Consider the following 16,963-nt stretch of genomic DNA (forward strand, 5'->3'; position numbering starts at 1 on the left):
ACCCCTGTCACCCAGCAAGCTTCCCCATGGGTCCGCGGGTCTGCAACTCGGATCGGCGCGACCCGTTTTGTGACCCGATCGGTTGGAGCATTACCGGCCACCAAAACCGACGGCGTTTGAGGGGTTTTGTTCCATTTTCAACCTTCTATCAATTTCTATCATCCATTTCATCCATTTTTCACAAAAAAATATAAAACACTACCCATAAAATACAAATCCGAAAATGGGTTTCCACCATTGATAAACTCAATAAATAAACTTGTAATCTTAAAATAAACCATGCAATAATCATCCAAGGGACAAGATAAACCCATTCTAAAATATTTAAACTCATTTTATCCGAAAATAAAAAAAAATTCAGATTTGGAAAAAAATAAATTAATGGGTTATTTCAAATATTTTGGAGCTCTAAAATCAAGTATTCTAGCTCTTGATACCAATTGTGAAACTTCACATAGATTATGAACTATCTAAATATACATTAAACATCATTGTTCATAATCATTAAAACCAAAATCAATACTTTATTTAGAGCATCACAAATGTAAAACACATACCTCCCATATTGCTATTCTCCATTTTGTTGCTAAGACACCAAAACCTTCAATGAGAATGAACACCAAATTGGTAGAAGAGAACCTATGAGAGCAACCCTTTTCTTTTCACCACACACCCTCTCTATTTTCATACTAAACACATATTACCCTTTTTATATACAATACTTAACCCTAAGGGGTTATATTAGGCTTATTGGGGTAATGAGTATCATTAGTGGTGGACTATAATTTAATGGGCCAATTATAGTTTTAGGGTGCTCCCATGTGCCTCTAATACATTTATTAATTATTAACCATCCCATTATGGTAGTGAATAAATATTGGGCACATAGTTAATGATTGTGATTATGGTATTATATTATTCCACAAATAAATAATTCTAACAACTATACCATAGCTATACACATCAACCTTAACTCTCACACCTGAGTTTTTGAACCATTCAGGTGCAACATACCCTCTGCTTCCTCTTATTCCAGTCTTTGTTTGAATCTGATTCTTTGTTAAAATCTTAGCTAATCCAAAATCAGATATTCTTGCTGTAAATGAGTCATCTAGGAGGATGTTTTGAGGTTTAATATCACAATGTATGATCTGTGTACTACACTCTTCATGTAAGTAACAAAGCCCCATTGCTATGTCTAAACCAATTTGTGTTCTGTGGTGCCAGCTTGGCCTTGGAGATGGTCTAAAAACAAAGCTCGCTACAGAACCATTGCTCATGAATTCATAGACGAGTAATCGGTGTTGCCCTTCATTGCAGAGCCCAATTAGCTGAACCAAATTCTTATGATTCGTACGACCAATGGCACTTACTTCTGCCTTGAACTCCTGCTCACCTGATGCTTCTCTTGCCATGTCTATTTTGTCCAACTTCTTAATAGCAATACAGTTACTATAACCATTAATGCTTATAACTCCTTTGAAAACAGTACCAAAAGCACCACTTCCTAGTTGCTCACTGAACTTATTGGTTGCTTTCTCTAGCTCCTCATAACTAAAGCTTCTTAAGCTCTTTCCCTTGATGGCTTCGAATTTCGGTGGAACAATTGCTTTCGTCTTCTGTTTGAATCGAAAAATAACAAAACAAGTTGCTAACAAAAGAAGTACATTCATAAACACAGAACCACTTAAGAAAACAGATCCAATGAGTATGAGTTTCGAATCATTGTTATCATGTTTATTATTCTGTAATTAAAGTTTTTAATTATGAAATAAAATTACATCCCTTAAAAATGGGTGAAAGTAACAAAGACACTTACTCACAAACTAGTAAGTATATATGTACTTATTTGCTTATGCATTTTCTGTTGGCATTACTATGAATGCAGATTGATAGAATCTCATATCAACATTTGGAGGATGTGTTTGCCATTGCCAATCACCATTCACCAGTGTCTGTTAGTTCAATTATTAATAATTGGAATGTAATGTGTAATATTCGAATTGTGTTGTTGTGTTTTAATTCTTAAATTACTGTCTCTTTCTGTAATTGACAAGAGTTCATGTGCAGAGTGTTATCTTTTGTTTTTGTGTTCTTCTGTTGATGTTTTGTAATTGTTTTCTTCCTCTAATCATAGTCTTAGTATTAAATTGGATTTGATCAGAGTGTTGTATGCAATGCAATCCATATATGCAATGCAAGTAAAATAGTCCAATCAACCCAACAACCAAGTGAAACTAAGTCTTCCATATATTGATTTGTTGGGCTCAAATTATATTCTTCCAAAGAAATTTCTACAAAGAGTTAACTCGGTTTGTAGGAATTTGTTGTGAGATGAAATGAGTAAAACAAAGAAAGAAGCAGCAATAGAGAAATATGTATGGACAGTTGAAACTAAACAAGATACATTGTGGGTCAATTGGAGGGACTACAAGTAGACATGATTAAAGATAAATTCAACAATCTTCGCTCTGGTATCGTTTTAACAAGTCCTTATCGGATCAATGAGCATTGTGTCCTCCTCAACGAAAGGCTTCTTGGCAAGCCGAGGTATGAAATAGACTTTCAATTTCGAAACACAGATTCATTCTCTAGCTTGCAGTGTTGGATAGGTTGAAAAGGAAAGAGAGATTATTTAGATGTAACATATTATTGCTGATGAGATGTGTCCTTTGTGTGGTATTAATTAAGTTCTTGCTGGGATGGAGGACTTTGGCAGGAAGAAATTGAAAAATGGAAAAAATTACAAAAACGGCTAATTTTTTGTAAAAGTTTTACATAAAATTTTTTTATGTTTAGAGATTTTTTATTTTTTTTACATTTTTACGGTATTTTATAAAATCACAAGAAAACCACATGAAATTAACAGAAAACAACACAACAAATGATGATTTAAAATTAACCGCAAAATAAAGAGTAGAAGATAAAAATACATCAAAAACCGTATTTTCTGTAATTATTTTATTATTTTTGTGTGTTTAGGAAATTATTCCTTGAAAAATTGAAGGAAAGTAAATATAAAAGGCAAGTTTTTGCAGCTGCTATGGCAACTGTATGGAAATGAGGCTATTTGGAATTTAAATGTATACACAATAGGAGCAATTGTAAAGAAAATAGAATATGATGTAAAGCATAGAAAAGTCTCTAACTCTAACATAGATGTTGATTGGTTTGAAAAGTTGTAATATTTGCAAGCTGGTTTTGATATAATTCTATAAGTTGGCCTATAATATTCACTTCAACTTGGAATTTTTCATCAATATCTTGAAACATTATGTTGAAATCAGAAATCCGAGCATTGTAGTACTCATCAAGAAGAACATTATGAGGCTTTAGTGGATGATTTATTTCTAGCAATTGAATCTCACATTATAACAGAGCTGAGACATGAACTCATTTTTGCTGTAATAATTTTTTATGAGATTTTTGTTTACTGGGAAACACAGGTGTACCATTGCACAACTCATATATGAGTTTTTTTTTTTTCTTGGAAAGACTTTGGGGTCAAGCTCAAATGAGTTTGTCCATGCGTATCTTATTCATATTTTAATGAGGTTTGAAGCTTAATCTTATCCATATGTGCAGTCAATTGTGGTGGTTGCATTTTTCTTGGTACAGTTAGTAATATTTATTAATATGTAGAAAAAGTGCTACCTGTATATGGAAAATGAATTGCGAAAGAAAGAATTCCCTTTCATTAATTAATTACTATTATCAAAAAGCCAAGATATTTGAGGCAAAAACAGCAGCCATGATTGAATACCAACAACACCACTTGGGATAGAAATGCTTAAATGAGTGATCTCTTTTGTTGTTAGTTCATATCATATCATACAATTTAATTCAATTCTGTTGTTTACAGAGCAAGATCATCATATGGCAGATGCTGTTGTTTCATTTGTGATTGAAAGGCTTGGAGACTTGGTGATTTCCGAAGCTGAATTCTTGCATGGAATCAAAGGCCAAGTGGGGAAAGCAAAAATCAAGCTTCAATGTATGAGTGCTTTCTTGAAAGATACAGATGCTTGGGTTAGAAATGGTGCTGATGAGAGAGTTCGCCTTTTGGTTGTCCAAGTCAGAGAAAATGCTTATGCCTTGGAGGATGTTATTGAGACTTATGTCTTCAAAATGGCTTCTTCTTCTAATCATGGAACTATGAGACGTGCATTGAAATGGTGTGTTGGCATTATTGATGTGTATAAAGTTGGATCAAAGATAAAGAAGATCTCATCCAGTATTGATACTTGGACATCGGAATTAGAAACACTTGGCGTACACAGATCATTAGGCAATGCAATTGAAGCTTCATCAAGCTATGTACAGAAGCAAAAAGAGTTGAGGAAAGCTTATTCGTATGTTGAAGACAATGTTATTGTTGGATTCGATAAAGATATCCAAGGTTTGGTTGCCCTTTTGACTAAGAAAGAGGACCCTGATAAGCATAAGGTGATTTCTGTCTATGGGATGGGTGGTTTGGGGAAGACTACTCTTGCAAGAAAGGTCTATCAGCATCCTCAAGTCAGGACTCACTTTGATTGTTATGCTTGGGCCTCAATATCTCAGCAATGTAATAGGCGCGATGTCTTGGAAACAATTTTATCTGGTTTCACTTCTCAAATAGATGCAGAAAGAAATCGCATCAAAAACTTAAGTGATGATGAATTAGCAAGGAAGGTTCACAACTTTCAGAAACAGAACAAATGTTTGGTGGTTCTTGACGATATATGGACCACAACAACATGGGATCTTCTAAAGCATGCATTCCCTACTCAAGGAGAGACACATAGCAGGATCTTACTCACTACTCGGAATAAGGTTGTGGCTTTGCATGTGGATCAACACGGTTTCATCCATGAACCTCATTTCCTCAATGAAGAGGAGAGTTGGGAGCTGTTTCAGAACAAGTACTCCCACATTGGAATGCATCCATCAAGTAATATACTATACTTCACTCTTATTAACTTAATCATCATAATATTAATTTTTACCTTTGTTGATATCGATGTTGTGTAAATAACGCTTAATTATGTCAGTCCATATAAAATATTCTAATATTTTATTTCCTTCATATTAATTTACTCCTTTCATCCATAGAAAAAATACATGTAGCATTAGTGACAATTCAATAGTATGTAAGAGTATAAATAATGTTCCATTACTTAAATCATAACTCATTTTGTGCATTTTCAATGGATAAATTCAGACTCAAATGAGGATGATGATGAAGAAAGGAAGAAAGAACTAGCGGTGGAGATGCTTAAAAAGTGCTCTGGTTTGCCATTAGCTATCATTGTGCTTGCTGGGCTTCTTTCTAAGAAACACACCTTATATCAGTGGGAGCTGATGAAAGAAAATGTAATTCGCTGCATAGGTCAAGGTAATCCACAACATGATGATGACTCAAAATATTGTAGTGTTTCTTCGGTCTTAGGATTAAGTTATAGCGAGTTACCACGTCAGTTGAAGCCTTGTTTTTTGTATTTGGCTCGTTATGCTGAAGATGTCACGATAAGACAAAGAGTTGTGCCATATACTCATAGCAGAAGGTTTTGTATCGTTAAGAAGAGGTTCTGTGGAAGCTTTGGAGGATGTGGCATATGATTGGTTGAGTGAGTTGGTGGAGAGGAGTATGATTCAAGTAAAACAAATGAGTTCAACAGGAAGGATTAAATCAATTTGCATTCATGATCTCATGCGAGATTTGTGTGTGTCTAAAGCTCAAGAAGAAAACTTTCTACATTTTATTGATTGGAGAACGAATAGAGAGGAAGAACCAATAGAAACAAATATTAGAAGAATTGCCATATGTGTTCATGAAAGTTCTAATTATGATTTCATTCATGAAGCTCGAAATATAGATGGCTCTCTTAGGTCCCTTTCTGTACATGGTAAGGGGAGAGTCATAGATGTTATGTACAGAAAAAGAGTATTGAGTCATGTATGCAATCGCTTTTTGATGCTTAGAGTTTTGATCATGGATGAGAATGATGCTAGGTATGAAACTAAACTGCCTACAGAAATTGGGAATTTGATCCATCTAAGGTTATTAAGTATTCCTAATTGGCGAATTGAAAAGATTCCATCTTCTTTTGGGAATTTAAGATGCCTACAGACTTTGAGAGTATCGCCTCAGATTGATATAATAATACCAAATTCATTGTGGAAGTTGGAAAAGTTGAGGCATCTATATTTCTCAAATCTAGTTGGTGGCATAGAATTTGGTAAATTCTTGAGATCAATTAAGTCTAGAAATTTTCAGACATTGGTAGGTGTTCGTACCAAGGATCTTTTTTTGAGTGATATTCTACAACAGGAGAGTCTCAAAAAATTACGAATTTGTGTGGATAGAAATTTTGAGACATTCTTACACAATCCCCAAACTCTCACATTCACTCGTCTTTTCTCTTTACAAGTATATAATCCATCTTACATCAACATAATAGATATTGTTCCTTTCTTACTAAGCTGTCCTTGTATTTATAAGCTTAGAGTGCGGTCACCTATAGTAAGATTACCACAAGACAACCAATTCTCCCCAAATCTCATCAAGTTACAGTTGAGTAATCTCCAACTTAAGGATGATCCAATGCCAACATTAGAAAAGCTACCAAAATTAAGAGTCCTTAGAATTGACTATGATAGCTTTATGGGAGAAGAGATAGTGTGCTCAAGAGGAGGTTTCCCTCGACTTGAATCTCTTCAGCTTACTATTTTGAAAAACTTAAAAGAGTGGAAAGTGGAAGAGAATGCATTGTGTAGACTTGGCTATTTGCGAATTGGTTGTTGTTGTAGATTGACAAGTATTCCAAATGGACTAAGAAACATTAGTACACTCAATGAGATGGTCATAGAGAATATGCCTAAGAAATTCAAAGAAAGGATGGAGCAAGGAGGAGACGATTTCTACAAAATCAACCACGTGCCATCACGTGTTTTTACCAACTGTGATGAAGGTACATATCTAATCAACCATCTATCTTCTTTTCTTAAGTTCCATTCCATTTTTGTCTATGATTAAATATTTATTTACTTATTTACTATCAATGAATGCAGATTTTGAGGTTGGCTATATATGAATTTAAGTGGGAGAAGCTGATATCAACATTTGGAGGATGTGTTTGCCACTGCCAATCACCACTATCTGTTTGTTCATTTGGAATAAAAATGTGTAATATTTGGGATGTGTTTCAATATTTTTCCCACATTTACAATACACATATCAATCATTTTCAAAACCCATTTTGTAAACCATAGAATGAACTTCTCTTCCATTATTCAATTCCATCAAACCAACACAAGCTTTAAGCACGATCGAAAAAGAGACTTTATTATCAGTAATTTGCAATTCTTGCATCAAAGAAAAATACCTAATTGTTTCTTATTAGAGTTAGTCCCACACTGCTCATGTGTGTAAATAAATTGTGATATATAAGATGAATGAATGAATTTTGAGATGGAATCCATGATTCTTAACATGATATTAAAGTCACTTGTGATCCGTTCTGAGCCCAAAGTGCATCCAAAAAACCGTTTTCTTAACATTTCTTTATATCTTTCATTAAAAGCAAAAACCATCCAATTCAAAGCAAAAACATTTGGCTTAGGAATTTGATCAAACACATACTTTGCATATCTCCACAACTTGCATACATACCCACAAGCTTTGAATTCAAAGACAACAAAGCCGTCTTGTCATGAATCTGCTTGTCTTGTCTCAAAGCTTTTCCTTTGAGGCATTTATTTAAACGCAAAGCCGTCTGGTCTGGGGAGAAGTTTGACGAGAAAAAGTATGGTTTTTTCATGATTTTTTAGAACCCCATTTGCGAATCAAACCCATGAATCATCTTCCATGACGTTGTTTATATGATATGAAGAAATGAAACTATAAAAACTGCATAAAATCTTTTGTTTGAATGAAGAAGAAGAAACGAAAGAAAGGAAAAAACTCAGACTCCTACGAGTTCAGAAGAAATACATTTTTCTTAATTACATTAGTGACTCTTTTTCCTATCTCATCCAACATTGATACTTGTACTTCAGAAATAGAAAGAATATGGAGTACAGAAATCAATAGACAAAGCAGATGAAGCTTCTTCAAGCTATGTCCAGAAGCAAAAATAGTTGAGGAACGCTTATTCTTGATTGATAAAATATTTAATAATTAATTTTTACTACATAATATTTATGATAGAAATTTTTTTTAGTAATTACACTAAATTCTAGTGTGTTATAAAAATTGGAGAGTATAACTAAAGTTTTCTCAATTACTTCTAATTACACAATTACATAATAATTATATGATGAGACAAACACAATACTGTATAATTACTTTCATTTACACTCAATTTCAATTCTATCTTAACTTTCTAAACGCGTCCCTATTTGGAAGTTACTTTTTTTTTTTTGTAATCTTGGAAGTTGCTTATTGTGTATCTTTCTGTTTTGCAAAAACTTGTATTTTATCTTACACTTAATTTTGGTATATCCTAAACCTTTTTAGGATTAGATTAGAAGAGTTAGGAAACTTATTTTGACATCCTAAACTATATAAATTTTTTTAAGAAGGTACAAATTGTTTTACTTTTTTCTTTTTTGAATGGACAAATTGTTTTACTTGATTACATTGAAAAGGAATAACTATATTTACCTAATAATTAAAACTTTATTATGGGATGTAATTAGGGGTGAGCGTGGTATGGATTAGGCAGTGAATTGATGAAATTTTAACCAACCCGCAAAGTGCGGTTAAGTAAAAATTTTAATCACGTGGTTAATTTCATATTCCTTAACAGCATGATTAATCTTAATACAGTTAACCACGGTTAAATTACTAATGGCATATTTACTAAATTGTAGTCGAAATTGAAAAAACAGAATGAGTGGAATGAAAAGGAATAAAGTATTAAATAAACGAGATCAATATTTTATTATGTTATTTATTAAATTGATTAGAAAGAGAATCAAAAATATTTTATTTTGTTTATATAATTAGAAAAAGTAATCGAAATAATTTAAATGGACTAAATTATCCTTCATAGAAAATATTTGTTTTTTTTATTTTAAAATTAAATCATAAAAATATAAAACTAAATTCATAAATAATTAGAAGGTATGTAGGCTTTTTAATTTTTTAATATAAAAGGCTAATTAGTAATTTTTCCCCCTGAACTTTGACATGTAGTAAATGGTGCCCCTGAACTTTTTTGGCCGTTAAAAATTCCCCTCGAACTATTGAGATTGTTAAATTTAAGGACTTTTGTCTAATTTCATTCAATTTTACTGTTTCAGTAATTGTTTATGTACTACACCATGCTCCCCAGACTTTGATATCTACCAAATCATGTCCCTCAAATTTTGATATGTACTAAATCATGCCCCTTGAACTTTCATCCATGTTAGAATTTTTTACTAAAATTAGACAAAAGTCCTTAAATTTAACAATCTCAATAGTTTGGGGGGAATTTTTAACGACAAAAAAAGTTCAGGGAGCACGATTTAGTACATGTCAAAATTCAAGGGAAAAAATTACTAATTAGCCTATAAAAAATTAAAAAAATATTTTTTACAGGTAAATCTATTACTTAGACAAATTAGAGGAGAAGTTCTCTATTACTTTTCTCCTTAATTTAGGTAGAGCTCATCAAGTTTTTCCATTATTAAATATAAGTAAACAATTTGAGGAGAAGCACTCTCTTACACTTTATTTCTTTTTCAACAAAATAAACATGCCATATAATAGTGCAACCATTAAAAATTGTCTAATCTCTCTATTTTTCACTCTATCTCTTTGTTCTATTTCTTGTACATTAATTATAACAAGAGCAGAGACATGAACTCAGAAAAAGAGAGCCATGAGATTTTTTGTTTACTGGGAAATACAGGTGTACCATTACACAATTCATAAATGAGTTTTTTTTTTTTCTTGGAAAGACAATTGGGGTCAAGGTCAACTGAGTTTGTCGATGTGTGTCTTATCTATATTTGGTCTAGTTTTGACTTAACGTCTTAAATAGGATCCAATTTTAAATTATTGAGTCTTTATAAAAACATATGTTATCAGTTATTTTTAAATATTTTTTAAATAAATTTAATAGAATTGTACTGACAAAATTGGACAAAATTATAATTTTACTAATATTAAATACTTATAATATTAAAAATATAATTAAATTTATGTGACTTAAAAATTTAAAATTTTAATAATTATGCCACAACTATTTCTAATAATTATTATGTGATTGTATAACTATGGTAGTATTAGAGGCAGAGTAATAATAATGCGGTTTAGAAAGAAAATTGACATAAGAGTAACAAGGAGAGTAAACCAAAATATAAAAGATATGTTTAAAGTTCTAAATTATGCATTGTAATATATAAATACTTAAATAAAAAAAAATAAAAAATTATTCAAAAAAAAAAAAGAGAAGTAGGTGCCTTCTTGGAAGTTGCTATTATGGTGGCCCACAAATAATGTTGAATGATTTTTAGGAAGTTGTGTCATTTCTCAATCACTTTAAACAAAAAAAAAAGTGTCTTGAAAAAAAAAGTGTCTTGAATAATTACTACAATAAAACAAAACTACTTTTCAATAAAGCAAGGAAAAGTGAGGCAACATCAGAGCAATAATCTTAAAAATCTTCTAAAAAGTGATCTTTTACAGTTAGAGAGTCTCATGAAATTAACAATTTGTGTGGATGGAAATTTCCACACATTCAGTGGCGGAGCCAAAATGAGAAATTAGAGGGGGCCAATTTTATAAATTTAAGTGAAAAATGTTTGAGAAACATTTTATTAATTTCATAATTAAAATTTCTTCCAAAAAAACTTCATAGTTAAAATTAAAATTAATGCAGAATCTTTTTCTTGCCTATCACAAAAATGTCGTTTTTCATCTTTATTAAGAAAAGTGTCGTTTTTCTTCATGTAACAAAATTGTCGTTTGTTAAGAAACGTGTCGTTTTGCTTCATGCAACAATATTGTTGTTTATTTTCAGCAAAAAAACAATATTGTCGTTTCTAAGAAAAATGTCGTTTTTAAGAAAAAAAGTCGTTTTGTCAAGAGTTTGTTTTTTGTTTGTATTTTAACATTGTCGTTTAACGAATTTAATTTATGTATGTAAATATTCATCCAAATCGTCTTCTGGTGGGAAAGAATAAATTTCTGCAATAATGCCACAATCATTTTTTTTTTTTTTTGGAAATTTGTTAATTGATTTGTGCTATAAAACAATATATATAATCTAGGCTACTCTTCTTCGATCAAAGGACAATATAGTTTAATTCTTAGTTTGTCCTCAATGTGAAAAGAATATGATACTTTTTAAGTTTTCTCATCTTTGAGCTTGCAGATATAGTTAGAACCACATGAGCCACAGCCATAGTTAGAAAATCGAGTTGAGTAATAAGGAGAGCCAACCAATTAAAGATGGGTTCCTTCTTGGAAGTGACTTATTATGGTGGGCCTACCAATAATGCTCAATGCCTTTTAGCTACTCCACACATATACACGAATAGGACCACCTCTAAATTACTGTAAGGATAAGAAAAAAAATCAGAGAACAGAACAAAATCAGCAGCCATTATTGAATACCAACAACACCACTTGGGATAGAAATGCTTAAGTGAGTGATCTGTTTTGCTGTTAGATCATATCATACAATTCAATTCAATTTAGTTACTGAGCAAAATTATCAAATGGCAGATGCTGTTGTTTCATTTGTGATTGAAAGGCTTGGAGACTTGGTGATTTCTGAAGCTCAATTCTTGGGTGGAGTTGAAGCCCAAGTTGGGAATGCACGAATCAGGCTTCAATGTATGAGTGCTTTCTTAAAAGATGCTGATGCTTTGGTAAGAAATGGTGATGAGAGAGTTCGCCTTTTGGTTGTCCAAGTCAGAGAAAATGCTCTTGACTTGGAAGATGTTATTGAGACTTATGTCTTCAAAGTGGCTTTGAAGGGGAATGAAGGAAGCAAATGGAAAAGATTTATTTGCATCTTGGACTTCACAGTCAGAGAAGAAATTGACGTCCACAAAGTTGGAACAGAGATTGAGAGGATCTCATCCGACATTGATACTTGGACTTCACAGTTAGAAGCTTTTGGAGTACGCAGATCAATACACAATGCAGCTGAAGCTTCTTCAAGCAGCTATGTTCAACAAGAAAGACAGTTAAGGCAAGCTTATTCTTTTGTTGAAGACAATGTTGTTGTTGGATTCGACAAAGATATTAAAGATTTGGTTGGCCTTTTGACTGAAAAAGAGAACCCTCATAAGCATAAGGTGATCTCTGTATGTGGGATGGGTGGTTTGGGCAAAACTACTCTTGCAAAAAAGGTCTATCAGCATCCTCAAGTCAGGACTCACTTTGATTGTTATGCTTGGGCCTCAATATCTCAGCAGTGTAATACACGCCAAGTCTTGGAAGGAATTCACTTTTCTTTCACTTCTCCTACATATGCACAAAAAAATCACATAAAAAACTTAAGTGATGTTGAATTAGCAAGGGAGCTTTACAACTTCCAGAAACAGAAAAAATGTTTGGTGGTTCTTGATGATATATGGACCACAACAACATGGGATCTTCTAAAACATGCATTCCCTACTACTACTCAAGGAGACACATTGCATAGCAAGATCTTACTCACTACTCGGAACAAGGATGTAGCTTTGCATGCCGATCAACACGGTTTCATCCATGAACCTCATTTGCTCAATGAAGAGGAAAGCTGGGAGCTGTTTCATAAAAAGTACTTCTCAGTTGGAGCAGATCCATCAAGTAATATATTTCACTCTTTTTTTAACTCAATCATCATAATATTCCCTTTTTTTTAATCTTTATATGCATGTACTTGTCAATAAACTAACATCGATTGATAGGAATACATTAGTTAAATCATAATTCTTTTTGTGTATTTCATTGGATATATAAATTCAGACTCAAATTATGATGAAGAAAGGAAGAAAGAACTTGCGGTAGAGATGCTTAGAAAGTGCTCTGGTCTGCCATTAGCCATCATTGTGCTCGCTGGTCTTCTATCTAAGAAACACACCTTATATGATTGGGAGCAACTGAAAGCAAATGTAATTCGCTGGATAGGTCAAGGTGGTCAACAACATTATGATGACTCAAAATACCGTAGTGTTCGGGGGTGTTGGGTTTGAGTTACAGCGAGTTACCACGTCACTTGAAGCCTTGTTTTCTGTACTTGGCTCGTTACGCTGAAGATGTCCCAATAAGAGCAAAAGAGTTATGTCTTGTGCTCATAGCAGAAGGTTTTATATCGCGAAGAGGAGGGTCTGTGGAAACTTTGGAGGAAGTGGCATATGATTGGTTGTGTGAGTTGGTGGAGAGGAGTATGATTCAGGTCAAAGAAATGAGTTTAACAGAAGGAAGGATAAAATCATTTTGCATTCATGATCTCATGCGAGACTTGTGTGTGTCTAAAGCCCAAGAAGAAAACTTTCTACATTTTACTGATTGGCAGAATAAAGGAGAACAGCCAATAGAAGCAAACGTACGAAGAGTTTCCATCTATGATAATAGTTATAGAACTATTATTGATGGTAGTGATTTTATTCATATGTTTAGAAACAAAGATGGCTCTCTCAGGTGCCTTGCTCTATATTGTGAAAGAATTGAGAAAAGAAAAAGAATATTGAGACATGCATGCAATCACTTTTTGAAGCTTAGAGTTTTGATTATTGGTGACCGGTATGCTTTCAATACTTTGAAGTTGCCTAAAGAAATTGGGAATCTGATCCATCTAAGGTTATTAAGTATTCCTAATTGGGAAATAAAAAATATTCCATCTTCTTTTGGCAATTTAAGATGTCTCCAGACTTTGAGAGTATGGACCAGGAGTTATAAAATACCAAGTTCAATGTGGAAGTTGGAGCAATTGAGGCATCTATATTTCACTCCAGTTGGCATAGAATTTGGTAATTTCTTGAGGTCAACTAAGTCTAGAAATTTACAAACATTGGTAGGTATTCGTACCAAGGATCTTCTACTGAGTGATCTGCTACAGTTGGAGAGTCTCAAGAAATTAGGGATTCGTGTGGATCGAAATTTTGACAGATTCCTACACAAGCCCCAAACTCTCACATTCACTCGTCTTCAGTCTTTACAAATGAATAATCGTTTTGGCACCAAGATAGATATTGTTCCTTTGATATTAAGCTGTCCTCACATTTATAAGCTTAGAGTAGAGTTGCCTATAATAAGATTACCAGAAGTCAACCAATTCTCCCCAAATCTCATCAAGTTGAAGTTGACTGGGCTGTTACTTGAGGATGATCCAATGCCAACATTAGAAAAGCTACCAAAATTAAGAGTCCTTGAGATTGGTGTTGATAGCTTTAGAGGGGATGAGATGGTGTGCTCAAGAGGAGGTTTCCCTCGACTTGAATCTCTTCAGCTTATTAGTCTAGAAAACTTGAAAGAGTGGAAAGTGGAGGAGAGTGCATTGCCTACACTTGCCTATTTGCGTATTTATTGTTGTAGGAAATTGAGGAGAGTTCCAGATGGAGTAAGAAACATTGTTACACTCAATGAGATGGTCATAGATTATATGCCTAAGAAATTCAAAGAAAGGATGGAGGAAGGAGGAGACGATTTCCACAAAGTCAACCACGTGCCATCACGTGTATTCATGGAATGTGATACAGGTACATATCTATCTTTTGTTGTTAATTCCATTCTTTTATTTATCTGTACTAAAAAATTCCCCAAGGGTTATTTTGCTCTTTTATCATTTTAGTTTATATAACTATTTATATATAATTTTATTATTTTCTTTTATGTTTTTGTAGTGAATTGAAAAACAAGTATCTTTTTTTTAAAAAAAAAAATTATATATATATACTAATTAAATTGTATACCCTATAAACAGTTAAGCAATCAAAAATTGATGTGTAATTTTTAATGGGGTTTTTTCATTAGTGTACAACAAAAACAATTATATTACAAAAAATGTGCAAAAAAACACAATTTTAAAAATGTACACATTTGAAAATATATTTACAAAAATTCATACATATTTTTCATTAAATTATAATAGATATATTAATGATTCAACTTTCTATATTTATATTTGTATAACTATTTTTTATAACTAATTGATAAGGTATTAATGAGTAACTCTACTAATTAACAAAATTTATATATTAATAATTAAAAAACATAATAAGATTCCAATTATAAACAATAATATTTAAAATATACAGATGTAATATTTTAAATATAAGATAAAAAAAATAATTAACGATTAAAAATAATAAACAGTTTTAAATTAATAATAAAAAGTGAAAAAAATACATTAAAAAAATAAACAAAAACAACCCATCAAGTTTAACAAAAACATATATAAATTAAAAAAAAATACTAAAAACAAATAAACAATTTAAAAAAAATATTACAACACGATACACAACAAAACATAATAAAAAAAACCACAAAACAACAAAAGAAAGAAAACAACTAACAAAGATAAAAATACCAAAAAAAGAATATTTATAGATGGAGCATGAATAATTCTTCCACCAAAAAAATACATTAAAAAAATAAACAAAAACAACCCATCAAGATTAACAAAAACATATATAAATTAAAAAAAAAACACTAAAAATAAATAAACAATATTAAAAAAATATTACAATGCGATACACAACAAAACATAATAAGAAACACCACAAAAAAAAAAAAAAACAACAACTAACAAAGATAAAAATACCAAAAAAAAAGGACCTTTATAGATGAAGCATGAATAATTATTCCACCAAAAAAATACATTAAAAAAATAAACAAAAACAACCCATCAAGTTTAACAAAAACATATATAAATTAAAAAAAAAACACTAAAAACATATAAGCAATATTAAAAAAATATTACAATACCATACACAACAAAACATAATAAGAAAATAGTTATACAAATAGTTATACAAATCTAAATATAGAAAGTTGAATTATTAATATATCTATTATAATTTAATTAAGAATTTGTATGAAATTTTGTAAATATGTTTTCAAATATGTGCATTTTTAAAATTGTGTTTTTTTGCACATTTTTTGTAATTATTTAAAAAAATGTATACATTTATGTAAAATGCCCATTTTTAATTATATTATTAGTCTACACTCCCTATAAATATTATTTGTTTTTACTAAAACACACTTTTTGGTGGTGTGCTATATAGACCTATCTATTAGTTTTTGGCTATTTATTTTTAGTTTATGATTAATTACTTTGAATATATTTTGTAAAAAATTATGTCAAATATATTTACTTTTTCAGGACTAATTAGATTACATATCCTAAATGGTGTCAAAGCAACCATAATTTGACATGTTTAATGTCTAATTATGTTATTACTTTTTTAGCAATCAAGTTTATAGTTTTTATGAGTAATTGAATCTATGTTTACACAATTAATTTTATTTGGTTTTTTTTTCTCTTATTTATTATTGTGTATAATTAAAATTTTCAAATATAAAAAACAATATCTTCAAATAAAAATACATTCCTTAAAAATGGGTGAAAGTGAGAAAGACACTTATGCATTTTCTGTATTGGCATTACTGTGAATGAATGCAGATTCAGATTCAGAAGATGACTAAACTATATATGAATTTAAGTGGCTGTGGCGTGTGGGGATAGTCTCATATCAACATTTGGAAGATCTGTTAGCCAATCACCATTGTCTGTTTGTTCAATAATTAGTATTTGGAATACAATGTGTAATATTTTGTTTGTGTTGTGTGTTTTAATTAAATTAGTGACTGTTTTCAGTTTTAATGTTTCAATGTTTAATATATGTTTGGATTGTTGTCTCCTGAACGTTGTCGTTTATCGTGAATAATGGTGTTTTCTGTAATTGACAAGAGCTCATGTATAGAGTGTTTCAGCTCACACTTGCAGATTTTTTTTTCAATCTCAGGATTCAAGACTATATGCTCATCTTG

The 16,963-nt window shown here is 31.4% G+C and overlaps 3 protein-coding genes and 1 pseudogene across 4 annotated transcripts; 3 read left to right on the plus strand and 1 right to left on the minus strand.

Moving 5' to 3' along the window:
* Positions 1 to 386: 386 nt before the first annotated feature.
* LOC133034597 (G-type lectin S-receptor-like serine/threonine-protein kinase LECRK4) lies at positions 387 to 1,723 on the minus strand. The gene is made up of 3 exons (XM_061109709.1): positions 950 to 1,723; positions 558 to 601; positions 387 to 470 (listed from the first exon to the last, which is right to left on the minus strand). The coding sequence occupies exons 1-3, from the start codon at positions 1,671 to 1,673 to the stop codon at positions 387 to 389; spliced, it is 852 nt and encodes a 283-aa protein (XP_060965692.1). The 5' UTR covers positions 1,674 to 1,723.
* Positions 1,724 to 3,649: 1,926 nt separating this feature from the next.
* On the plus strand, positions 3,650 to 7,256 carry LOC133035184 (putative disease resistance protein At1g50180). Of its 2 annotated transcripts, XR_009686454.1 has the most exons (3): positions 3,650 to 4,933; positions 5,204 to 6,953; positions 7,054 to 7,256. XR_009686454.1 is itself a non-coding variant. In XM_061111034.1 (2 exons), exons 1-2 carry the CDS (start codon positions 3,877 to 3,879, stop codon positions 5,599 to 5,601), a joined length of 1,455 nt encoding a protein of 484 aa, XP_060967017.1. In that variant the 5' UTR covers positions 3,650 to 3,876; the 3' UTR covers positions 5,602 to 7,256. The 2 variants fall into 2 exon arrangements, 1 of the variants encoding a protein (XP_060967017.1); XM_061111034.1 differs by having other exon boundaries at positions 5,204 to 7,256.
* Positions 5,648 to 7,076, plus strand: LOC133034598 (disease resistance protein RPP8-like). Its single transcript, XM_061109710.1, has 2 exons — positions 5,648 to 6,953; positions 7,054 to 7,076. The coding sequence occupies exons 1-2, from the start codon at positions 5,648 to 5,650 to the stop codon at positions 7,074 to 7,076; spliced, it is 1,329 nt and encodes a 442-aa protein (XP_060965693.1).
* Positions 7,257 to 11,536: 4,280 nt separating the features above from the next.
* On the plus strand, positions 11,537 to 16,910 carry LOC133035179 (probable disease resistance protein RF45; annotated as a pseudogene).
* The last annotated feature ends 53 nt before the right edge of the window (positions 16,911 to 16,963 follow it).

This window comes from Cannabis sativa, chromosome 2, assembly GCF_029168945.1.
Source record: "Cannabis sativa cultivar Pink pepper isolate KNU-18-1 chromosome 2, ASM2916894v1, whole genome shotgun sequence".
In the NCBI taxonomy this organism is placed as follows: domain Eukaryota; kingdom Viridiplantae; phylum Streptophyta; class Magnoliopsida; order Rosales; family Cannabaceae; genus Cannabis; species Cannabis sativa.

What these genes read in the sequence shown, in the direction of transcription:
- LOC133034597 (XM_061109709.1), bottom strand. Translation starts at nt 1,673, where the DNA reads ATGAATGTACTTCTTTTGTTAGCAACTTGTTTTGTTATTTTTCGATTC. An exon ending in GGTTGATGTGTATAGCTATG is followed by an intron (nt 602 to 949) that starts GTATAGTTGTTA and finishes TTCTCATTGAAG; the next exon opens with GTTTTGGTGTCTTAGCAACA. An exon ending in GGAGAATAGCAATATGGGAG is followed by an intron (nt 471 to 557) that starts GTATGTGTTTTA and finishes ATGTATATTTAG; the next exon opens with ATAGTTCATAATCTATGTGA.
- LOC133035184 (XM_061111034.1), top strand. Translation starts at nt 3,877, where the DNA reads ATGGCAGATGCTGTTGTTTCATTTGTGATTGAAAGGCTTGGAGACTTG. An exon ending in CATTGGAATGCATCCATCAA is followed by an intron (nt 4,934 to 5,203) that starts GTAATATACTAT and finishes GGATAAATTCAG; the next exon opens with ACTCAAATGAGGATGATGAT.
- LOC133034598 (XM_061109710.1), top strand. Translation starts at nt 5,648, where the DNA reads ATGAGTTCAACAGGAAGGATTAAATCAATTTGCATTCATGATCTCATG. An exon ending in TTTTACCAACTGTGATGAAG is followed by an intron (nt 6,954 to 7,053) that starts GTACATATCTAA and finishes CAATGAATGCAG; the next exon opens with ATTTTGAGGTTGGCTATATA.